Source organism: Daphnia pulex, chromosome 9, assembly GCF_021134715.1.
Source record: "Daphnia pulex isolate KAP4 chromosome 9, ASM2113471v1".
NCBI lineage: Eukaryota > Metazoa > Arthropoda > Branchiopoda > Diplostraca > Daphniidae > Daphnia > Daphnia pulex.
In genome coordinates, this window is record NC_060025.1 from 1184969 (window position 1) to 1209591 (window position 24623).

At 39.4% G+C, this 24623-nt stretch overlaps 2 protein-coding genes, 4 long non-coding RNA genes and 2 other non-coding genes across 9 annotated transcripts; 2 read left to right on the plus strand and 6 right to left on the minus strand.

Annotated features, from left to right (window-relative positions):
* Positions 1-10: 10 nt before the first annotated feature.
* On the minus strand, positions 11-408 carry LOC124202146. Its single transcript, XR_006877943.1, has 3 exons — positions 367-408; positions 107-301; positions 11-41 (listed from the first exon to the last, which is right to left on the minus strand). It is a non-coding gene; the product is annotated as an uncharacterized LOC124202146 (long non-coding RNA).
* A 114-nt stretch (positions 409-522) lies between these two features.
* On the plus strand, positions 523-2682 carry LOC124202150. The gene is made up of 5 exons (XR_006877948.1): positions 523-637; positions 703-926; positions 992-1089; positions 1150-1357; positions 2204-2682. It is a non-coding gene; the product is annotated as an uncharacterized LOC124202150 (long non-coding RNA).
* Positions 2683-2915: 233 nt separating this feature from the next.
* Positions 2916-4322, minus strand: LOC124202149. The gene is made up of 2 exons (XR_006877947.1): positions 3816-4322; positions 2916-3707 (listed from the first exon to the last, which is right to left on the minus strand). It is a non-coding gene; the product is annotated as an uncharacterized LOC124202149 (long non-coding RNA).
* Positions 4323-4668: 346 nt separating this feature from the next.
* LOC124202148 lies at positions 4669-6256 on the minus strand. Of its 2 annotated transcripts, none has more exons than XR_006877945.1 (6): positions 6076-6256; positions 5691-5996; positions 5470-5583; positions 5212-5355; positions 4886-5054; positions 4669-4786 (listed from the first exon to the last, which is right to left on the minus strand). It is a non-coding gene; the product is annotated as an uncharacterized LOC124202148 (long non-coding RNA). The 2 variants fall into 2 exon arrangements; XR_006877944.1 differs by having other exon boundaries at positions 5691-5980; positions 6076-6255.
* A 904-nt stretch (positions 6257-7160) lies between these two features.
* Positions 7161-7232, minus strand: Trnap-ugg. Its single transcript has one exon. It is a non-coding gene; the product is annotated as a tRNA-Pro (tRNA).
* Positions 7233-7842: 610 nt separating this feature from the next.
* On the minus strand, positions 7843-7914 carry Trnap-agg. Its single transcript has one exon. It is a non-coding gene; the product is annotated as a tRNA-Pro (tRNA).
* A 2824-nt stretch (positions 7915-10738) lies between these two features.
* Positions 10739-12464, plus strand: LOC124202147 (alpha-1A adrenergic receptor-like). Its single transcript, XM_046598440.1, has 2 exons — positions 10739-11907; positions 12021-12464. Exons 1-2 carry the CDS (start codon positions 11211-11213, stop codon positions 12455-12457), a joined length of 1134 nt encoding a protein of 377 aa, XP_046454396.1. The 5' UTR covers positions 10739-11210; the 3' UTR covers positions 12458-12464.
* Positions 12465-19637: 7173 nt separating this feature from the next.
* Positions 19638-22952, minus strand: LOC124202151 (facilitated trehalose transporter Tret1-2 homolog). The gene is made up of 7 exons (XM_046598441.1): positions 22786-22952; positions 22021-22081; positions 21872-21943; positions 21582-21805; positions 21256-21506; positions 20908-21190; positions 19638-20841 (listed from the first exon to the last, which is right to left on the minus strand). Exons 1-7 carry the CDS (start codon positions 22834-22836, stop codon positions 20131-20133), a joined length of 1653 nt encoding a protein of 550 aa, XP_046454397.1. The 5' UTR covers positions 22837-22952; the 3' UTR covers positions 19638-20130.
* Positions 22953-24623: the final 1671 nt, after the last annotated feature.

Consider the following 24623-nt stretch of genomic DNA (forward strand, 5'->3'; position numbering starts at 1 on the left):
ACAGCAACCAACAGCATTACTCCTCGGGTGGGATAAATTTCCTGATGCCAAAGAAATGATCATGAAGTATTGCAGTAGCGTGGTGAAAGGTGATATTGATGCTTACCTTTATCATTTGGGTGATGATTTAGTAAGGCATTTGACGTAGTGTGGTTGGTGTGGTAGCAGTAGTGGGAAAATACCTTATCTCCTCACAGTTGTATTCCACTTTATGTGAACTTCAAACATTAGTTTTAGGCTTTTGACAGCATGATGGGTCAGCGCTAAAAGTCAACTTGTTGGAATGACTGACAGCATGCATCTAGAATTTGAAGAAATAAGTTGGTGCAGTATAAAAATAAAGAAAATAGGTCAAGATAAACCTACATTAGTTACGAAGTTCAATTTGGTATATGAAATCACAGGAATATAAGTATTAACTAGCTACAATTTGTTTCGCCTTTTCGACTCGTTTCACGATGTAACAATAACAAGGGCGACACTAGCGACATCTAGTAATGAGTTTTGAATCTTTTTGTTCTTGTTGTTCCTATGTCATGAAACGCGTCGAGACGAATTGGGCGAAACAAAACAAATTGTTGCTAATTATATTTATATTCCTGTGATTTAAAATACCAAATGGAACTTGGTATCTTATGTAGGTTTATCTTGACCTAGTTTCCTTATTTTTCTATTATACCAACTTATTTCTTCTAATTTTAGATGCATATTTCAATAGCTACTGTCAATCATTCCAACAAGTTGACTTAGTGCTCAGTCAATTACCATCTATTTGATCCTCATACTGTCAAAAGCCTAAAACTAATGTTTGAAGTTCACATAAAGTGGAATACAAATGTGAGGAGATAAGGTATTTTCCCACTACTGCTACCACACCAACCACACTACGTCAAATGCCTTACTAAATCATCACCCAAATGATAAAGGTAAGCATCAATATCACCTTTCACCACGCTACTGCAATACTTCATGATCATTTCTTTGGCATCAGGAAATTTATCCCACCCGAGGAGTAATGCTGTTGGTTGCTGTGAATTCCATTTATACGGTTTTTTCATCATGAACATTTCAATGTGCTTCTAAGAAAAGGTAAAGATTAATATGCTTTTTAAAATTTTATATTTTCATTGCAACATATTTTTTTTACAGAGCACGCAAGTTCCCCACGGACATCCTTGAGCTAATGCTGGATTTTGTCCATGACAGAAGAGGGACTTCCATCCTGCTCCATCCTTATCTTCAAGACGTACACTCATCCAGCTTCACTGCTTCAGTTCTTCTTTGCTGCTTCACTGGCGAGTTAGTTCACTTCAGTTGCTTTGACACCTGCAGTCACTGACAACGGGATTATGGCCAGGTACCGGACAATTTACTTATTTTCGTGGATTATCTACTAGTCATCATCTATTTGCGTTAAACTCTCTGTCTGTGTAATAATTCAAAAATCAGGCCCTTCTTGCGCGCAACTTAGCTTGTTACTTAGACGTTTCTTTTTCTAACGCTAGATGGCTTTTCGATAATTGTCAGCTGTCAAAACAGTCAGTTTCAGTAACTTTGCACATCTCTTTAAACATTTATTGGCAGTTATTTTGTTGAAATATTTAGTGATAACTGACGATAACTATTCCCCCAACAAAGCTCACTTGTTAGATTTTTAATAATGAGTTTTTTTTTCCTACTTCCGGTTTGCTCATTTCAGTCAGTAGTTCAGTAAATATTCATCTGACGTACAAAAGAATCACAAATTCGTGATCCTCGTCAAATTTGTGGTAAAGTTCATGTTTTGTTTTGTACGTTTTCGTACTTCCGGTTTCGAAAATTTTCCTGAACTAGTTCAGGAAAATTCTCGATTTTGGCCAAATTTTGGATTTCGTTTAAATCACATCTAATCGACCCCAAATTTCATGGAGATCACGAATATGTGGTTTAATTTGACTACAGCTCAATGGTTGAGGCGCTGTGGTTACTTCCGGTATACTTCCGGAAAATTTTCAAAAAATCTAGCAAGTGAGCTTTGTTCTGGTTACAGTTCTCAATATTTCAAGCTTGATTGTAAGTTAAAAAAATTGCATCTTCAAATCTTTGAGCTAAAAAACCAGATTATTGTTTCTGATTAAATTTATAGGTATTAGATTATTGTATCTGTATTGTGTAACTTTTATTGGCATGTCACTTAATAAGAATTTGTTTTCTCTTTATTTAGGTAATGCAGCGGAAACGTCGAGAAGAGGGACACCAAAACGTCGCCGGTATCTCCAAAATGTCAGCGCGGATCATCATTTGTTGTTGGTAATGTTTGTGTTTGTTAACCCATTGTCTGCCACGCCTTTGTTCCCCCCTACCTCCTTAGCACGGGCTTCCTAGAGGCCTCCTAATAGCGTGCATTCCATCTTCCCCTGTCACCCCGGACTTGTCAGCAATGGCAAGTCCCACCTTGGTCATGGATCCTTCAGACATGGCGAGTAGAGAGTAGAGAACAACCTACGGGTTGTATGGCGTGGCAGACAACGGGTTAACTTAAGTGTATGTATGTATGTATGTGATTGTAAAATGTGGTGGAATTGTGGGTGGAGGTGGGACAAACAAGCAATTCCTATTCGAAGTTGTGTTTGCTGTGACTTATAACTTGTAACAAAATAATGTTTAGAGTTGAAAATATATTGATCCAACTGCTAAAGTTTACACAAGTGATTTATCATTTCCAAACTCCAAACTTTTATGAAAAATCAAATACTATCTGCATCTCTTTTGTTACGCTAACTTAGTTCAAATAGAGCTATTAACTTCAAAAATTTAGAGTAAACAGTACGTCTCTTTCGTAATGCAAAGCGACTCAACAATAGAAGCGACTCCAACATATGAAATAGTCGCAATGTCAAAAGGCTTGAAGGTGTTAAGAAGTCGCAGAAGATGGATACCATTAAACAAATTTATTTTCTCATTTAGTAACTATTAGGATATGACACCACAAATCTGAATACAAATAACTAAGTCAGAAATTTTGACTCTAGTATTTAAGAGCATCCCTGTAGTAAACTGGAGAAGCGCAGGTTGTGATGTAATATCCAGGGGTGCCTTGATGGTGTAGTAACTCGGGGCGGTGGAATACTTCGCAGCTTCGGTGCAGCAGGTCAGAGCAGCCTAAGTAGTGATATAATACTCGGGTACCTTAGTTGTGTAGTACTTGGGAACATCGGTATGGGAGCGGAGCCTCGGTATGGTAGTCGAGGGCAGCGTGGATTGTAGTGTAGTAAACTTGAGCCTCAGTGTAGTATTTCGGTCCGACGTAGTACGAAGGAGCAGCCGCTGAGTAGTAATTCGGTGCAGAGTAGTACTAGGGCGCTACAGTGGACCGCTTTGGTGGCGTAATAAGCTGGAGCCTTGGTGTAGTAACTGGGAACGGAGAAGTACTTGGGAGCATCGGTGTAAAAGACTGGGGCAGCATACGTAGTCGGGTGGTACCCCGATGCCTTGGTGGTGTAACTCGCGGCAGAGTACTTTAAGGCTTCGATGTAGTAGTTCGGAATATCATAAGTTGCGGTGTAATACTCTGGGGCCTTGGTGGTGTGGTATTCGGTTGTTGCGTATGTTGTTGTGTAGTAAGACGCCGGCGTTGCGGTTTGGTATCCACCATACTCAAAAGACATCAGTGGCCGACCCAGCCATCAAGGATAACACAACCAACAGCAGCAAGACACCATAGTTAACTAGACGGTAAAAAATTTGAACACGAATTTTCAATATTAACTGGCATATTAACAAAAGAAAAAAATATTAAAGCGATATAAAACTCCATGTTAAAGCAGATAATTTACCATTTGTTTGTGGTGTAATACCCAGTGGCCTCGGTGTAGTAAACAAGAGTATCAGATTGGTAGTAGCTTGGAGCAAAGTAATTTTTCGGATCCTCAGCTTAGTAAACTGGGGCAGTGTACGTTGTTGTGTAATATGTGGCCTCTTCGGTGTAGTAGTTGGGGGCTTCGTCATAGTATCTAGGTGTAGCGTGGGTTGCGGCGTAGTAAACTGGAGCCTCGGAGTATTATTTCAGTTCAACATAGTACGAAGGAGCAGCTGCTGTGTTGCAAGTCTGGACTACGACGTACTCCGCCGCCTCAGTTGTGGTTGTGTAGTTCGGGGCAGAGTAGTACTTGTGCGGTTCGGTGTAGTACTCGACCGCTTTGGTATTGAAATAAGCTTGAGCCTCGGTGTAGTAGGCTGCGGCAGCATTCGTAGTCGTGTAATACTTGGGAGCCTCGGTGGTGCAGTACTTGGGAGCCTCGGTGGTGCAGTACTTGGGAGCCTCGGTGGTGCAGTACTTGGGAGCCTCGGTGGTGCAGTACTTGGGAGCCTCGGTGGTGCAGTACTTGGGAGCCTCGGTGGTGCAGTACTTGGGAGCCTCGGTGGTGCAGTACTTGGGAGCCTCGGTGGTGCAGTACTTGGGAGCCTCGGTGGTGCAGTACTTGGGAGACTCGGTGGTGCAGTACTTGGGAGACTCGGTGGTGTAGTACTTGGGAGCCTCGGTGGTGTAGTACTTGGGAGCCTCGGTGGTGTAGTACTCAGGCGCTTTGGTAATGCAACTCTGCGTAACTCTTGAGCCTTGGAGGTGTAGCACTTGGGGGCCTCGGCGTAGTAAGTAGATGCGTAGTAAGGCGTAGGCGTGGTGTAGTATTCTTTCGCTGCTGTTGCTTGGTATCCATCATGTCCAGGAGACTTCTGTACACCCGTGGTCGACCCAAACATTAACGATCCAACACCAAACAGCAGCACGGCGCCATAGTTATCTAAACTATAAACGATTTGAACATTAATTATCGAATATAACTGGTCATATCAAAAGAAAACAAGATGAAATTGATTCACGACTCGAATAAAAATGAATATTTACCTATGTTTGCGAACTGGTAATGCGATGAAGAAGGTAGTTGGTGACAAATAGTGGACAGCAGTTGTTGACGTGTCGGAGATGCTCACTCAACTGATTTCAAACGCCTTTTCTCTCTCCTTTTATACGACTTTTTCTCACCCTAACCTCTTAAGCCCTGCGGCTATTATACCTGCTTGATAATAAAGCAAACACTTCCCATTCTCACCCAACCTCTACACCACCGCATTGACAGTTTTACGTAATGATCTGCGTAACCTTCAAAAGTGAAAGACATGAAAACTGGCCTTTCCTTCTGCATTTTGACGTTGCTAGGGGATGGGTCATACCAAATGGTTATGGCTTAAAACGAATGGAATCACGATGCAGTACTCGGGCTCTTTGGTTATGCAGCTCGGGGGAGCATAAGTTGTAGCGTAATACTTTGAAGCCTCGGTGATGTAGTATTTCAGGACAACCGACGCCACAGTTTGCTATGCAAATAAATAATTGGAACATACAATTTGCAATAATAACGACATAAATTTAAAAAAACAAAAAAACAGAAGAGTTGATTCACAATTCCATTTAGAAAACTGAAAATTTACCCATATAAATGACGATGAAGAAGGCAGTTGATAACAAATAGTGCACGGAAGTTGTTGTCGTGTCGGAGATAATCACTCGACTGATTATTTCGCCTTTTCTCTTCTTTGACGCAACTAGACAATGATAAACAATTTGAACATTAATATTTAATAACCGGCATATTAAGAAATAAGAAATCAATAGAAATTGATAAAAAAAATACAAGTAACAGATTACTTACTCACGATTGCGATTTAGTGACAAATAGTGCACAGCAGTTGTTGACGCGTCGGAGATAATCACTCATTTCGCCTTTTCTCTTCTTTGATGCAACTTGTAACACTCTGAAGTATTGGTGGTGTAGTACTTTGGAGCCTTGGTGTAGTAAGCTGGAGCACCGTCAGCAGCGATGTTGGTTGATGTTGAGTAATGTTGTGCTTTGATATCCACCATACCCAGGAGACATCGGTACACCAGTGGTCGACCCAACCATCAACGATTCAACACCCAACAGCAGGACGCCATAGATTACTAGATAATTAATAATCTGAACATTAATATGCAATAATAACTGACTAAAACAAAATAGAAATTTATACAACAAATACAAGTAACAGAATATTTACTCATGAATGCGAACTAACTGCATTGAAGAATGCAATTGGTCACAAATAGTGTACAGCAGTTGTTGCCGTGTCGGAGATGCTCTCTCAACTGATTTCCAACAACGCCTTTTCTCTCTCATTTTATACGACTTTTTCTCACCCTGCAACACGTGTCGTCCTCACCCAACCTCCACCTCGTCGCATGACACGTTTTACGTTATGATCTCCGTGACCTTCGAGCGTGTAGGAAATGCAAACCGGCCTTTCCTTCTTTTGGTTGACGTTGCTGGGGATGGGTCTACAAAAACCAAAATCAAACAAAAACCAAAATCAAACAAAAACCAAAATCAAAATGAATACCAAATGGCTGAGCCTTGCTTGGTTTTTGTACCTGCTTGATAATGATGCAAAACGTCCAGTTCTCACCCAACCTCTACACCACCGCATTGACAGTTTTACGTAATTTTTCTCGTGACCTTCAAGCGTGAAAGACATCCTACCTGGACAAACTGGCCGACCTGTATGCAGGTTGACTTGCATGAAAAAAACAGAACGAAGACATGCAAAAAATGTAACGAATCTAAAACTCCTCACATGTGTTGGCTGCAAAGTTAGTTAAGTTACCTCGAGTATGAGTGAGGATTCCCCTGAGTCCAGAGCTATTATTCCAAACTGATATCAAGACGTCACAAAAGGCCAGTAACGGCAACCAGCGCCAACTCCGTTGACCACAAAACAAAATTCGTAACATTCGTGGTAGCAGATCTGTTGGAAAGAATAAAATGATTATTGGCTATATGGATTTAAAAAATAAAATTGTTTCCTATTATGTATCTGTACTCATTGTACATATATGTTTTCATGTACAGATCTGGTACATGTACATACACATTGCAGGTTATTCCGTTATTCATTTCACACTCTGGATGGAAAGCTTATAAGCTTAAAACCCGCTAACGACACAAAATAATGTCAAGTTTCCTAGAACGTTACTTTATGTTGTGAATATTTTAAACGACGGGGCAATCAAATTGTGGTGACCCAATTAATCAGGACAGTGTAAATCGAACCTACAAAAGGACCCAGAAGTAAAAATATAAATTTAAGGGCTCAACCGGGATTTGAACCCGGGACCTCTCGCACCCAAAGCGAGAATCATACCCCTAGACCATTGAGCCGATATAATTTATAGAAATAGGGAGAATATATCAAAATACCGAATTAATTCGAGACATGTAAATGAAGGGAAGGGGCCCAGGATCTCTCGCAATCAAAGCGAGAATCATACCCCAAAACCATCGATCCTTTTGTAAGGATTAAATTAGCTCTTGTAATAAAGTTTGAAAACTTTACTAAATGCATAATTTAAGACTTCATGCACAATAGAACCATAGATATGTGATCTACTTACAATGCTTTCACTTGCCCAGTCTCTGGGGCAATATAAGGTCTATCTAAGCTTTTAGACAGAAAACCGGAAATAAAAAAGACGAAAATTTTCAACACTGGGGGCAAATATCCTGAAAATAACATAAACCAACCACAGACCTTGAGGATTGTGTTTTAACTGAAAAAGTGATTCACTGTTCATTACAGTCTAATAATTTAAAATGGTAGAAAGGGCCCCTGAAAGATTGACATTTCATCAAGGGAAGCGTTGACTAGTTTACAACTTCGGTACTAATGTGTGTGGCGCTCCATTGATTTAATTAAACTACCCGGCTAACTACAGCTGATTTCAAATTTGAGGTCAAAGGTGGTCAACAGATTAAAAAAAAACACTAATTTGGGCTCGACCGGGATTTGAACCCGGGACCTCTCGCACCCTAAGCGAGAATCATACCCCTAGACCATCGAGCCGATGCAAGACAGCCGTCAGAATAACTTTAAGTGCTATTACATGAAGGTTTTAAAACAATCAAAACAAAGATTCGGTGAAACCATTTTAAACAAACAACAAAGACTGGTAGCTAGTAATATGAAAATATTTAAAGAGGTAGCGACGATGGTCTGTGTGATTCCCACTGTTTAGTGTTAACTTGCATGCAACTTTTCTTTCGAAAAAAAAAAGAGGCCAACTTTCCCTCGTCTTTGCTATAAACTATAAACGACCTAAATTTCTCATCACTTAAAAGAGAAACTTCAGTAATCGAGTGAAGAGGTCGGATTGCTGGTGTGCCACACACACACACGCAGTTTAAAGAGTCAAGACGGCATACTTATCAGCCACTTCGAAAAGAAGTTGATAACAAACGGTTCATCTGACACCTACTTGCAAAATTGGTTCAAATTCTAAGAAATGATCAGATATTTCCAGCATCTGACTTATAGTTTCCTATCAAAACAGCCAGTGATTTTTATCAATTAGTTACCCTGTGATACATGTTGTAATTTATGTTTCGCAGTTTTATCGGTGACCATCAAGGCAGCCAGAGGAACCCACGTCGACCACATGGTATGGGACGACTTGGAAGGTATCACTACAAAGCAGAAAAGGAAACAAGATACAACTTATAATAAAATTAACGGCATTAACTATAAATAAAGAATTGAAATTACTGAACTAGACTAACAACCGAAGTGAACTAACCTGACATGACGCCGAAGTTCGAATACTTGAATTGCCGAAATCTGCGCACTCCTAGTCGTTCGATATCATCAACAACAGCGACACGCCAGTGACAGAAAGACTTTTCGATATCTAGCCTTTGACATAATAAGGGACAAGAGGTGGGAGATTCAATTAACCTAAAAAAGAAAAAAGGTTGAGGCACATTTCTGGAGAACAGAGCTGAGATTGAGCAAGATATGTTCTGACGATATAAGTATCGCAGGACGTATTCAATGTAACCGAAGTTAAGGAAATTAATTGCCTTTCAATGTTCTGCAGACCGGATTCTAGTAAATGCTACTTGGGATGAGCTACTTGGGATTTACAGTTGGCCATCCGTACAAGTAACTGCAGTCGAAACAACTGAAAAATGCAAATCGTATCAAGTTACCCCGTAAAAATCAAAACGAAACTTTAAGCAAAAGTTAAATATCTCGACCTTTTTTGAGGAAGGATGATTTCAAGATATTGCTCGGCACGGTCTTCATTCTTGGCCGTTCTTAATTCATCCAATTTGATCTCAATGATGACTTGTTCGCCGCCTGTTGCATGCCGCTTCTTCCGGTTTGGTTGCCGGCTAGTAATCAACAGACGTAAATAATCTCTTTCGATAGCGTGAGGAATTGCTTGGCTAGCGACGCTCCCGTAAATCGTCCACTGCACAAAAGTATTCGTATAAGATTAGATTAAGCATCAACAAAAGCCAAATTTTAACTGGATCTTACTTTTGAAAGAGCCGAAACGGTCGGCTTCTTGCCACCAGTGAAATATTACAACTTCAATCACAGTTCACAGTGGAACAATTCAAGATTATAGAACTTTCAAATATTCTGCACAATGGGCAGCAACACCAAACAGTTCCTGGCTGATCTGGGACCTTTGAAAGATAAAAAATGTAATGAAGCAGACAGGCACAAATAAAAAAGCAATTTTAAAGCTAATAAAATATAAGTACAGTTATATCCAACGACTGCTGCGGAACAAAAATAAATGTACATGAATCTAGAAGGAATAGAAAGACTTGAAAGTTGAAACCTGAAAGACAAAGAATTTTAATGGGATATTGACTTCTTAAAAAACAAACAAATCTAATGTGTGTTTATCTGTAAACCTTGAATAATAAACCTGCTAGAAATAAAAAATAAAACTTTTCTCTAATGCAGTGAAGACCAAGTGAAGGTTCTCAATTGTAAATAGGAAAAATTAATTTCAAAAAGGAAACAATAACATGCTATCATTTTCCTAAATGTTGTATACTCTTACCTTGCCATGGCCTCTGAAACCCAACTGAGTTTAGATGATTTTTCAGTCAAATTGTGGAGAGAAGATGTTTTACTTGTTTTAGTCAATCCGTGAAGGTAACAATTAATTGGTTTGACATACTGGAGCCTGAAATTGCAGTGCATTAGCAATTTTAGATTATTATTATTTTTAATATGGTCTGTAAGTTTTGTTCATCTTTCTGTTAATCTGTTCTTTGATTAAAAAACCAAACAATCAGGAAGTTTTAAAGATGTCTGGTACTCAGGTCAAGCGTTTGATTTGGTTTGGTTTGTACCTCACCTACTGACAAGTGACAACACAAGTTTCAGGAAATTAACAAGTCCACAACCCACTTTGAAACAGAGAGATCCAATGGCAAAGTCTAAGAGCAAAGTCTACCGACCTAGGGCGACTACCCGAGTCCCGACTGTACATTTTACTAGACGAAAATATGGAATGTTCTTGTCCCTATACTCACACAGCTAGCTATCAACACTTATATGTGTTGTCGTACATAATAAAAGAAACAAACCTAAATGACTAGTTGCCCTCAACGCTTCAAGTCCTTCAACGCAGTCGACACTGTTAATTAGTGTTACTTTTACACCAGCTTATTAAACAACATACGCATGTTGGAAAACAGCAGACGAATAATCCACGGGTGACATGCTAATGACATCATGAACCCACCTTTCGCCATCTGTTGAAAACACCGACAGTCCGGTATACTCCCGATAACTGAATCGATGAACGGAATAGTAAGCTATCTCTTCACGTGAGCTTTACTTTTACTCGCTTTTACTTTTACCTTTACTGTTACTACCGATTTCCTCAGTATTATGACGTACGTAAGATTGCTCTAACTTTTAAGTCTATGCATTATGAGCACGTTAACGTATTTCATCTCTACTTCACAGTCCCAAAACTTAAAGTGTAAACTTTCGAAAAGTGTGGCAAAGTAACACAAGGCTTGTACCCCGGTAGCCTGTATGACCCGAGAACTTTTCCGCATAGTCAATCCTCTTATACTACATCTCGTCTTCAATCCATGTCCCAGATTATTCCAGATTATTTTATGACATTATACCAATAACACGAACTGGTAGACTACAACACCCACGACAAAAGTTATAGTCCGCACAAATCTGCCGATGACTGAGATCGACTCGGATCGACTGCGCATGACGTGAGCGTAATACTCTCGCATTTAACACATTGTCTGACAGGATACCGTTTCAGTCCCAGCACCGACGTTCCTCGACGCCACACACCTTTGAATCAAATGAATTTGTCCACGGAAACTTCAACGAATACTACACTGCTGTTGTCTCTGCCCATCAGTCTGGACGTTCCATGGACACTCCGCTCTTTCTCGCCAATTCAACTGAGTTATCGCTGCATCATCATCATTTTCGGAACGTTGCTCAATTTTCTCGTGATAGCCGTGGTTCGTTGCTCACGCCAGTTGCACTATCCCCGTCACGTATTTTGGGTCGGCATTTCGATAGTCAATCAATGTACTGTAATTCAGTCCCTTGTGGAATTGGTGGCCTTCGTGGACCGCAGCCGAGTGGCATGTCAGATCTACGTTCTCAACGCCGGTGTGTATTACACGATCTTTTTGACATTTCTAGCCCTGGCGGCCCTGGATCGCTACTTGGCCATCACGCGCTACGAGTGGTACAAGAACAAAGTCACCAATCGAAGTGTCATTTATCTTTTATCCGCCGGATGTTTCGTGACGTACACGACAATTACCAGCCCGTTTTGGACCGGCTTTAAAAGCATCAAAAATTGTACAGTCAATCTGACCCACGTTCACTCTGTCATGATTTACGATCTCCTATTGGGTTTCCTCTGCGTCATATTGCACATCAAGATTTTCCTCCGATCACGGAAGGCCGCTCGTCTACAGCCCCGGCCAAATGTAGCGGACGCTTCGATCGCGCTCCAGTTTCATTCAGCACCCGTTACAAATGGTAGGTCCAACAATTAATATCAAAATGAATTATTTCGCTTCATTTGTATATGTCAAAAAACTGCTTTTAGATTTTGGAAGAGGCAAGAAATTAATTTTGACAATAATTTTCAGCAGTTCAAGTCGTTGAAAGCCGTTTGCAAGGATCGGAAACTCTGGTTCACGCATCATCCAACATTATTCCAAATGGACTTGACGAGATGGCCGAACGGGAGCAGCAAAATAACGAAACAGATACTACGCAATGTTTCGCCTGGTTACACAACCGCCCCAAAATCAGCCGACTTGAAATTCGCGCCGCTCTGAGTATGTCGATTAACGTTTTACCCGTTTGGCTTTGCACTTTCCCCGTCACGTTGAACGCCATCGCCATTTACTGGTGCTTTCGTCTGGAAAAGAACTGCCCGACACTATTCCGAATCAATCCTTTCATTTGCGACTTGTTCCTCATTCAAATTGTTTACAATCCGCTCATGTACATGTACACCAGCAAAGAATTCAAACGCGCGTTGGCTCATTTAAAACAGAAATGCAAATGCAATACACACTAATCTAATATTTTACGCGTGAAAGTTCACTTGTGGCCAACGGGGTGGAAAAATAGAAACAGAAACCGTGCTGAAATAGGATATGAAAGATACAAACACCTTCTTATTCATAACAAATACACGTTTGAACCATCAGCTTATTAAGGAGATCAAAAGGAAACTAGAATTTTGAGTTGTCCTTTGATTCGAGACACATATAGCCGCTCGGCTCATGCATTATTAATGATTGTGTGTTACCATACGACAGCCAAAAGATTTACCCTTTGAATCACATCTCATAATAACAAAAAGGTCGTAGTGTATCGCGTAGGTGGCCCATGGTAAGATGAAGCGCATACAGTATCAACCGCAGCTTTTATTATGTCTAGGAGTTTCCATTCTTTATCCCGAGTGAGACAAATACGACAAACTTTTACTCTGTAGCCTAGGTTACGCTGTGTGACTAAGCTACAGTGTAACTTAGACATAATGCACAGTGGTAACATAGAGAGTAACATCGACAATAGAAAGGGTACATTTTTGATCTTTTAGCAGTTAAAAATAAATGTTATAACTGAATTCTTGTCTGATTCGATGATGCCGTTGGTTTATTGTAACCAGACAAGAAAGACGTGAATTCCGGCCGGATTTGAAATTCAAAAAAAAAGAAAAAATAAATCGCTCAAGATGTGACGTCAGAATGCGGAATGCGATTGATCAAGATTCAGGATGTACTCTGTGACACTATTTACTCCATCTGAACGATCGGGAGGCCCATTGTTCGAAAGAATATCGACGTTTGCTCTAATCGTTGAAGATTGGGCGTGTACCGGCGTGTACAATACGTTCCCACCCATTATTAGCCTAGTTTTCTCTAAAAAACCTTTACTATTGCAATTACACGATCTCATCTTACGCGGTCTTATTAATCGAACTTGACACCCAACATACCCAGAAAATCTATCGTTTTTGCGTAAACCAACGTTAAGGGCGGGTAAAGGCCAAAGGGCGACGCCATCAATTATTTATACATGTATAAAACACCACACCAACGCCAGCAACGTAACTACATAATCTACTCAAGCAGGAAATAGACTGTTGGCTATTCTATTGTGTTCATTCTTAGCGTGAGCATAGCCCAACTAGCCTCTCTGTAACTGGTTAATTGATAGAGTAGCTCTATTGTTAATAATTACAGAGGCACGTTTGTTATTCTCTTCGACTTCGAAACGGAAAAATACGTTTCCTTTTTTTAGGTGTACATTTGTAAGCAGTAAAATGAGTAAATCGCACGAAATTTAATTTATCCGGATGCTAATGAAACTTTCCCTCGCATCGATTTCTCATGTTGCAAACAGCCGCAAATTGTTGGACTCGCTTCAACTCGAAGTTTGACGCTGTTGGAAAGCAATATGCAAAGTTTGATGTGTCTCTGGTTTCAATTAAGAGACACGCTTGCACAGAAATGGCATTTATCACAAGGGCGCGGTATACTAGAATGACATTACAAAATTTAAGAAAAGATTATCGTACCTACTAATTAGTCTCGGCAGTCATGCGTGCATAGCGGTGAGACAAGCTAGCTGTTAGCTTTAAAATTTTTTTGAATTACACAACACGCGGTTCTACCATGGACGATACATAGGGGAGCGAATAACAGCTTCAAAGTTGAGTCAGTGATCAAATTAGCGATGTGACTGTCAATTTTATCGGGCATGGGCTGATGGTAAACACGTATATGGAAGGCTAACAAGATTAATAGAGTGGAAATTAAGCTTAATTGACAATTGTACACATGTCTACGTTGTTTTCCGCTGAATTCGAGTCATCAATAGTTTTTACCAGTTACTATAAGAGTTTGGTATGGTCTGAAGCTGACAACGAACCGTGTACACCATTTATTGGCCTCGCAAAACTGTCCGAAACTACGCAAAATTCAACGCGATCAAACCCTGTCAGTTTACATGTTTGACGTTTTAAATAGACGTATGGATGGAGCCGCCGGGTCGTAGCATAGCAATCGTTAGTGAACTGAAAAAGCGATTTCCGCTCGATTAATTTTTCAAAATTTGAAATACTAGCGTTGGGAAACGAGAACTTGTGCATGAGATTAATACGTACAACCATAAAGATTAATCCGAAAGATGAACCCGATATTAAAATCCTTCGCTTTGATTGCGTGATTACAGTTGAATGATTCGGTGTAGTGCACATTATCGTGAGATTGAAAAAAGTTCCGCCAGCAAAATAAGTCACAGTTTTAATCATAGCATTGATAAAAACTCTGAAACTGCCACTCATAACGAAATAATTAAATTCGTCGCTTCTGGCAACTGAAAACAAAATGCGTTTCAACAGCAAATAGATTAAAAGCCCTTTCTCTTTCCTGTAAAAATGTCTGAGCATCGGAGCACGGTGTAATCTATGAATATGTAATGACGATCTTGTCTGGTTTGGGATTACCGAATACGCAAATTTATGTTTTCAACATATACACAGCATTATCAAAATCGTTTGCTATTTCAAAGCTTTCCTATATCAAGGCAAAAGAAAGAATGAAAACTTCAAGTCAAGTCATTCACGTGGGTTGTGAATAGCTCGTGCCTAAAGCGACAGCTTCTCCCACCTACTCCGCAGTTACTCTCACGATGTTTAGACAGTTTCCTTTCTTGTGTGACGCATACCTAATATCAAAAGCTTTGCGGAACAGGAGCCGGCTTAAAACTGAAATCCTTGCGGTAGGCTGCAAAAAGATTTGTGGGGTTATTCAAACTGTGCAAGCCTATCCCTGTTATTTAATCATAACAAATTACCCGTTCTTCTAGACAGCGTAAGAGTCGGAACAAATTTAAAAAATGTCTTACAGTTTCCACTGTGTAGTTTCAATATAAATGAATTTATGCTCAAAACGAGGCAGCATAATGAGTAACTCAACATTGAGAGTAACGGTGACTCATCAAACTGCAATTAGCAGAAGTACAACTTTCTTAAGTCCAGGGGGTGGGCTGATGTAACGGATATCAACTCTACTAAAAAAGGGAGAATAAAGGTACATTTGTCCTACCTTGAAGCCTGGGAAACACGGCCAGGCATCCACAAGTTCTTCATCCGGCCGCTGAAGAGATGAATCCACCAGGCGGAATAGGGAAAAGGGCGTCCTCGTGAATACACCCACACTCACATGGGTGTACACGATGACAGAGGAGACATATCTAAATAAAAATAAAAAATGGGTTACGAAAAAATATTATGGAAATCATGAAAAGTTGAATGAGATGGTGGGTTAACAGTCACTAAAAAAACAGGACAATTTGGTTTGCACGTAATACACTATATCTATGCAAGACATGTGTCATTAGAAGATCTAGCAGAACACAGAAATAAAAGTAAAGAATTACCCTAGCGATGATCCTGCTTCCTGAGATTGTTGCTGATAGCAGGTTGATGCTAGCACACAAAATAATCATGCATTTCTTGTAATGAGGGCTGTCTCAGCCCACACATCTGCACAAAGGAAAAGGTTACCTCATTAAATTGCAAACAAACTCTGCCAAAGCTGCCATGCATCAACAGCATTTGCACTGGTTAAAGTCTATTTTAGCCGACCAAAACCTTACTTAATTCTACTTTATTTTTACTTTATTATACTTAATTTTTTCCTTAATTCTCAATTATGACTACACACTCACTTAATTTACACTTTACTTCACTTCACTTCACTTTACTTTACTTCACTTTACTTAAATACGAGAAATTTCACGTACAACCTCTCTTTTCCCTACCGTGTAGCAGACTGGCATCCTGTCAATATTATTAAAACACTGTTGCCAAAAATTCATAATTAATACATAATAGTGAAATATTATTTATTTTATTTATTTTCACATCGAAGCAATGTCGGTTAGCACTGTGGTATAGCACTGGATTACAAATTCATGGCACAGTGGTTCAAATCCGAGATCAGGTGAAATATATAAATTAAATTTTTTTTTATTTTAAAGTAAGGGTCAATCAAGATTTACTTTACTTTTTATTTTAACGTTATATTGTTTTATCCTACTTTATTATGAAGTTCATTGTGCCATATAAATACAGCTTTATTCAAATTATTACAGTTCACTTTATTATGATATAACTGTAAATGTTATTAAAACATTTTGCGTATCGAGGAAGTGTCGATTAGCGCTGTGGCATAGCACTAGAATTCTAACATAATGGTTGGTGGTTCAAATCCACGATCGATGAAAGTAGCATCAAATCATTATAAACTTTACTGTATTAATAACAACTTGTAAGTGGCAATCAAGTTGTTACTTTATATTACTATACTTTATTATTCATATAAAGGTCATGGAACTTTACTATATTATATCATGATGAAGATACTTTACTTTACTTTACTTTATTATGATTTTGACGTTTCATGTATACTTATAAGATAAAGTAAAGTATAGTAGGTTAGGTTAGGTTAGGTTAGGTTAGGTTAGGTTAGGTTAGGTTATAATAAGTATAATATGGCTGAAAAATTTCGATGTTTGTTGGCTGTTTTCGTTAACAAATCATTTAGCGTAAAAAGCGTAAGTTGAAATGGTGGGCTTTTGGGGGACAATTTGGATAAAAATAAAAAAAAAGGGGGGGTTGGGGGGGTCTCCCCCCCACAAAAAAACATTCTTACTGCGATTCATTGCCAAACACTGCACATTGATAAAAAATTTACTTTCATATTTAAGTTTATCATGTGTTGCGTGTAAAACTTATCAAATAAAATTTTAATATTCAAAGTATAAGTATGGCTCAAATTGTGATGCATGCAACGTCTGAGAATTTCCGTAGCAGACGACACCTGAATTAGTTTGATTTTTGACGGTGGTAGTGCAACATCTCAGGAATTAGATGGGCGTATTTTGACTAGACTTTTTGTAGCTAATAACGACTCAGAAGTGTATCACAGATTGTTCGTGAAACCAAAAACTCGCCATCTTAACTGCAGAATTTGGGATTTGCTTTTACGAAGAAATCATGTTGATTCCTTAATAAGGGACATAGAGTTGTGCTGTTAAGTTCGTTTTGTATTGCGGCAATTGGATTACCTTTAAGTAAATAAAGTAAGTGGTATTTTTACTTTACCTATCTAATTCACTTTGCTTTACTTAATCTAGATAAGTAACTAAGCGGGAATAAGCCCGAGCATACCGTAAAAATATAGTTGTTTTTGGTTATAGTATAGTAAAGTATAATGAAGTATGGTTTGATGCTTTATTATACTTTATTATACCCACCCAAAACCCCTGTATTTCCTCGCTACGCTCGGGCTCATTCCCGCTTAGTTACTTTTCTAGATTAAGTAAAGTAAAGTGAATTAGATAAGTAAAGTAAAGTAAGAAGTTGGTCGGGTAAAATAGACTTTTACCTTTGCACTATATAGTCACTAGTCAGTAGGAACATTTTCAAGTTTGGAGCTTGTATAAGCTCCCGTAATTATTGCATTTGTATTCAAATTTTTAAAGTTATATACCTGTTAATCAGCATTACATAAGGAATTCAATTCTGTGAGACGACGCGACAAATTTTTATAATCTCATGTTATCCTATTTTTCGGGCAGCCATTAGCGCCATTGCCAAATGTACTTCTATTCCCTCCCGGCGTCTCCAGTCAAGCGCCAAGCTCAAATTCAAGCAAAATTTGGCGTCCTGAAACTTGGAAAACATTAATAAACATACTAGTCTTAAAATTAAAAAAAAAAGGGAAGTTAAATAATTATATTAGCAAAAAAGAATAATTTTTTTTAACGAGCAACAGGGAAGGTCCACGAACAATCGGCTTTATGGATGGCAGATAAAATATTAGGTGATGTTATTCTATCAAAAATGTGTTTCTACTTCTGATAATGAAGTCTGTGTTTGACTGCACAAAATTCCCGTTGTTTCCTGGCAACGCAAACAACCATATTACGAACCTACTATATTACAACTCATGCCGACGCCCTTCTCCGGGTGCACCATGCCGCGTAAAGCTACAAATAATTCCGAGTGAACGCGAAACAATTACACACTCCATTGATTTTCGACTATATATGTGTAGGATGAATCGGGCACACGTGCGACATTAAATGTTTCAAACCTATGCTTGTTATGTCTCGTCGCTTTTTTAAAGAAATAACGCTTCACTAACGTGCGTTTATTGCCGTTCTGTTGTTAAACTAGATGATGTAGCATTAATCACACCGCTTATTCTTTCAATTGTTTTCCTGTTTCAGAGCCTCCCTTTAGAGAACAAACTCGTATCTTGTTTAGATTCAAAAACAAAATTATGAACCAGTACAGTATAGGGTATCGCATAGCTCCTCCCGTATATGTTGAACGATGTATAGTTTAGTTTTGAGCCGGGAAACTTTTTTTTAAGAGCTTTGAAACATCAAACTCGACCCTGCGTGGGTCGAGATTGGAAGCAAGAGGATTTCAAGTCAACCAAAAATAAAGAAATCCTACGGCTGACAACATATTAAGAAGCCTATATGTTTTCTCTGAAGTTGAACTTTGATTTCTACAAAAAAGGCGTAGGAGATTAGCTTGCAAGAATAATTGGATACCGCCGGTCTTTGGAGAATAATCTATAGAAAGATATACAGGAGAGCCGTTTTAGCTTATAAAAAAAAAGGCCTTGTCACACAGGAATTTAATTATTCATTTTTAAAAAACTGTGATCTCCGCGATCGAAACGAAATTGGTATCCAACAAAGTATATAATTTAGTAATATGACTAGACAAAGTGACGGTAATAATACATTTATTACATTCAAGACTCACACTGGTTGAGAAAGTTTTTGAGTCTATACTATTCTATTCAATTATAGAATGGTTCCTGGCATTCATTTTAATGGGTGAACTAACTTTCTACCCAACAGCATTAGAAAGAAAAATCAATTACTTGTTCACGGAATGTCACGTAGTACCACATCCTTGCTCTGTCGTCATGGTGATGTATAGGCGTATTCCGAGGGACTCTCAAGGAAATTGCTGCGGGAAAAAAATAAAAAAGATAGTTAAAGCGTGAGCTATCTGAATCAAACGAAATTGATTTTAAGGTGGTACCAAGATAAGACAAACCTTTTAAGCTGCGGAATCAACAAAACCCATTCGTATCCGTGCAGGCGAACGTAATTTGCCATGTAAAATAGCTTACCTATTTAGTAACGCTTAAAGATTGAAGGGTAATTTGTTTATTTGAAGCTACAAAGCAGAATGATCTTGGACTGCCATCAACAAGGTTGAATGTGCCATCGACATGTGTTGGAAATTGGAATACAGTTTGACGAGAGGAATTTAAAGAGCCTAATTAGGCAACAGTTAATACTGGTATCAGGGAATCAGACGTGTACTGACTGATAGACAATGAACCCATTCAATAATTTTACGCTATCAATTTTGGTTTAAAAAAAAACAAAACATTTGTACTCTTACACAACAAAATCAAATTCAAAAGCCAACACATCGTTGCGATCAATTTTTGTACAATACAATAAGATTTAGCTATAGGAACGAGTAGGGGGTAAATTGTAACTTCGTCTTGAGCCAGTACGGGCTAATTTAATAACATTTGAACACGTTATCCCATTTTTCGGGTGATTTCAGCGATTTTTTCTTATTGTTAATCGATTGCAGTGTCGATATACGATCCAAATTATGCCACCTGTCGATTAGTGTCCACCTGGTGCGGCGACAAGAGATTCATCTTCCTCATCTTCGTCCTCTGAATCGACGATCGGATTTATAGCCAATGTCGTGATTCCGTTACCATTTTCCAAAGCGGCACCCCCGTTCTGACCGCCTTTCTGCTGGCGGAGAGACGAACGACTCGGTTTCATTTGAATTCCAGTCGAACCGATGGACGCCGTTTTCCCATCCGAGTAGTTGTCCGGCTGCACTTCCGGTATCTTCAACGTACCATCGGCGTTGTATTTCTTGGAGAAGAGTTTCTCAATGTCTTCGAGGGTTTTGCCTTTGGTCTCCGGAAGGAGAAAGTAGACAAAGACAATGCCCAGCAAGGTGCAGCACATGAAGAACCAAAAGGCTCCGTATTTCTCCATCGAGATTTGCATGACGGGGAAACTGCGAACGACGGTGAACGTGCAGCACAAGTTGAACGAAGAGCTGAGTGGACCGAGAATGGAGCGATAACGGGACGGAAACATTTCGCCCATCAGAATGAAAGGAACGTTGGAATATCCGCCGGAATAGGCGATGAAAAAGACGACGAGGGACAATAACGGCAACCATCCGAGTTTCTCAGTGGCCAGAGCGGGTCCCCATTGCGCTTGCATGTAGAAGAAAGCCCCCATGGCTGCCAATGAACACGAAACAATCGTGGCGGATGAAAGTAGAAGGAAACGACGTCCAAAACGGTCCACCTGAGGTGAATTAAAGTGTTTTGTTATTATCGATTGAATTTTAGAAAGGATTTATCAAGGCCTTACCAAGAATCCTGATCCAGCTGTGGCGAAAAGCTGAACGAAACCGATGATAATGGTGGCGTAGCGGCCATCAAGTGTCGTTCCGGCCGATTTGAAGATGCTGACAGTGTAGAAGATCATGGCGTTGATGCCGGTGAACTGCTGGAAGAACATGATGCCCATAGAAATTCCGAGTGGTTTCAAAACCGATCCTTTCAATAATTCCCTCGGCTGGATCTGTTGCTGCTGGCTGTTTTTCGCTTGATTTTCTTTCATCCGCTGAAATTCAGCTTCAATGTCTGTCCGCCTGATGAATACAAAACAAAGTCAGGTGAATGAAGAACAGGTAAAACTGCAAAGGAATGGACATACTTTCCGCGCAGGCGCTGCAGTGCCTTTTTGGCGTCATCTTCTCGGTTGTGGGAAATGAGCCAGACGGGAGTCTCTGGCATGAAAATCATACCAGTGAATAAAATCATGGGGAACATGCTCAGAATGAACGCCAGGATCCACCAGTCGACAAAGGCGCCGATGATGTAAGCCACCAGGATGCCCAGAGCCAAAGCGCTGGCCGTAAAAGAACTGAGAGTGCCACGAATACGAGGAGAAGAGCATTCGCTAATCTGTAAGGAGCAAAAATTGAAATTTTGATGATGAAAAAGGGTCACTCTCAAGCGGATAATGTCGCCTATTATTACGTAAATCTGTGATGCTGGCGTCGCTGCTCCGTTCATCAAGCCGGACATGAGACGACCGATAAAGAGAATGGCTTTGTGTTGCACAAGATACGTGAAACCCATCAGAATAAAGCCCAAAAAGAATGGAACACTCAATCCTATGAGTGCCGTTCTTCTGCCATATCGTTGCATGGGGTAGCCGATGAGTAAAGCTCCGGCAAGGGCACACAATGGCGGCATAGCGGCTGTAAAATCGCCCAATTAACATTCCATTAAATGTATTAGAAATGTATACTTTAATAATGAATTACCAATCCAAGCCATTTCAGTCGCATCGATCTCAAAGTTCTTGGTGGCGTTTAGCGAAGGAATTCCCGGTGAACCTATACACGATAAAACATAAAACAAATTCCGTAATTAATTTTGATTTAAAATTTTCATATTATAGATGGGGACTTACTCCATCCGCGAACCGTTCCCGTGCAGAAGAATCCCCAAGATCCGATAGCCGCTGCGCCCAGCTAAAAAATGTAACTTGGTAAATTAGAAAGTGTATGACGTCCGTTCGCCAAATGCATTTAATTAATTAGCCAACAACTATTCAAAGTAAGCGTGAACATACGTGCGTAAATGATATAAGATAAAGCTTTTACAAGACGCAGGAGATATAATATGTCGAACTAATAACATTGGGTATAACCTTTATATCTATACCCAACATTATAAACTCCAATGACACTCAATCGGCGGCAAAGTTTCTCAATCGCGGAAAAATAAAATTCCGAATGCACGCCATACTAAATGCCACAGGAGATATGTTAAGATTTAGCGAAAATGTTGTCCATATGAATAAAACGTTTCAGCTTTTGAATAATGGACAGCCAATTATTTCGCTTGAATGAGCATTGAGCAATGATCAGATTTCAGCTGGGCCCCGGTGAATATTTTAAGAGCGCATTTGTATCGTTTTGTGTTGGTAACACAAGAATATGTTACGACGATAATTAGACAGGATCCGGTTGGGTTGACGCTTAGCTAAAAGATTCAGAGGTGGGTGTAAAAGAAATGTATTAAAAATATTAGATTAAATTACGTAAGTTTATCGTTATTATCAGTATACGGCCCAAATAGATACAAATAACTACACCATCATTACAAGAAAATCAATACAAAGTCTCTCTCGTTTTAGAAAGTAAGAAATGAACAAAACTTAAAAGAAACTTACTTGAGGCAACACCTTGTGAGGATTTTTCATGACGTGTTTCAACAACTTCATTTTTCAAATCGTACAAGTCTCTTTCTGTCGTTCGGAAAAAAACAAGTTTCAGTTGCACAGAGCGTTTGTACAGCTGTCGTGATCACAGTCTCTGCCTTCCTCGAATATAGTCGATTGCAGTGGGCGTATTGGCTTTTTATACGATATCCTATTACATGGTAAAAGGATCCGTTTGGACTCTGCTACACCCAGCATAGCCGGCTCTGGCTTGTTCTCAGTCGCAAACTGGATTTTCTGAAACGCACTGACTTGTCTCAATCCTCATTTGTATAAGTCACGTTTGTCCTAGAGGCTAGACCTGCTATTAACCAGATTTGACTATTAACGATTCTCCGGGACAATTCCTGCGACGATTGGCCAAGCGTTACGCAACGATGACGTCATAATTTAGCGGATGAATGAATATACACTGCGACAGACAACACACTTTCGTTTGGCAACTTTTTGGGTAATATGATCACGATGATTAATGAATCATCCATCCATGCAAACCAGTAGCCTGTTGCAAAGAATTCTGGGCTGGATATTGCCAATGTCAACTACAGTTAAGATTCATCAATATTCTGGAGGAGTAACACAGAAGCGTGAGAGATGATAGGTCTGATTCGATCAATAATAGCAATTAATTCCTATCAAGGTCGATCCAAGTTTTTCTATGTCAAGTTACTTCGCATAGTTCTGCTGCTGTCCGCTGGACAAAACAGAATCGTCCGTGCCCTGAATACCAAAAGCGAAATCATGAAAAATCCACATCCGAACGGAGGGGAGAACGAGAGAAATTAAATATCAGGAAATGGTCACCTTTTTTCGACTCGAGGGAAATGCATTAGCAATTTCTTTTAGAGTAAAATCAATACTAGTGTGTAAACTGTTATCTATCGATTTATATGAGAACTATACAAACCACCACCCCACCAAAAAATGATTAAAACAAATATATGTCACGATTTATAACCGACGCCACCAAATAGTCGAAAAGGAAGAATAGAGATTTTCCTACCTTAAATACGGCCAGGCATTATGCACAAGTTCTCCATCCGCTGAAGAGTCGAATTACATTTTTCAGGCGTGTAATGGAAGAAAGGGTGTCCTCGTGAATACACCCACACACACATGGGTGTACACGAAGACGTTTAAAGAAATAAGGGGAAGAAGAGATCCGTAACTCGACCGACATCGATAGTTTCTCCAATAAAACGGGATGCTCTTTATCTAATTAAAAAATATTAAATGGGTTACGAATAAGATTTAGAGAATAAACAACAAGTATAAAGAAAAGTTGAAAATGAGATAGTGGGTGGTAAATCCTAATAAACATGAGGATTGAAGGTTGCCTTATGTAATACACTGTGTTTATGCAACTCATACATTGTTAAAATATCTAGCAGGTCACAGATAATAAAAGTAAAATCATTACTTAAACGATGAAGCTGAGATTGTTGCTGATAACGACAAGTCAATACCAGCACAAGCAAAACTCATATCTTGTAATGATGGCTGGCACTGGCTTAAAATGTGCACAGAGGAAAAGGTTAAGTGCCAACAAACTGTCATGCATCGACGCAGGGGGCTTAGCTATACCTACATGCTAGCTGCTAACTAACATTTCACAAACAAGTTACAACAGGTTTAACTCTTCTATTTAGCTCCCATAGTTTTATTTACCTGCCAAACAGCATAATGTATCAAGTGATTCTATGTGCTGCCACGGTACGTTTACAAAACAGTAATCGTTCCTTTTTCTTTATAATCTTGAACTTCGTCTCTTTTAGGAAACTTGTAAATAA

Coding starts and splice junctions, on each gene's coding strand:
- LOC124202151 (XM_046598441.1), bottom strand. CDS start 22,836: ATGAAGTTGTTGAAACACGTCATGAAAAATCCTCACAAGGTGTTGCCT. Junction 21,806..21,871: donor GACTGAAATGGCTTGGATTG/GTAATTCATTAT, acceptor GCGATTTTACAG/CCGCTATGCCGCCATTGTGT. Junction 21,507..21,581: donor CGCCAGCATCACAGATTTAC/GTAATAATAGGC, acceptor TGCTCCTTACAG/ATTAGCGAATGCTCTTCTCC.
- LOC124202147 (XM_046598440.1), top strand. CDS start 11,211: ATGAATTTGTCCACGGAAACTTCAACGAATACTACACTGCTGTTGTCT. Junction 11,908..12,020: donor TTCAGCACCCGTTACAAATG/GTAGGTCCAACA, acceptor AATAATTTTCAG/CAGTTCAAGTCGTTGAAAGC.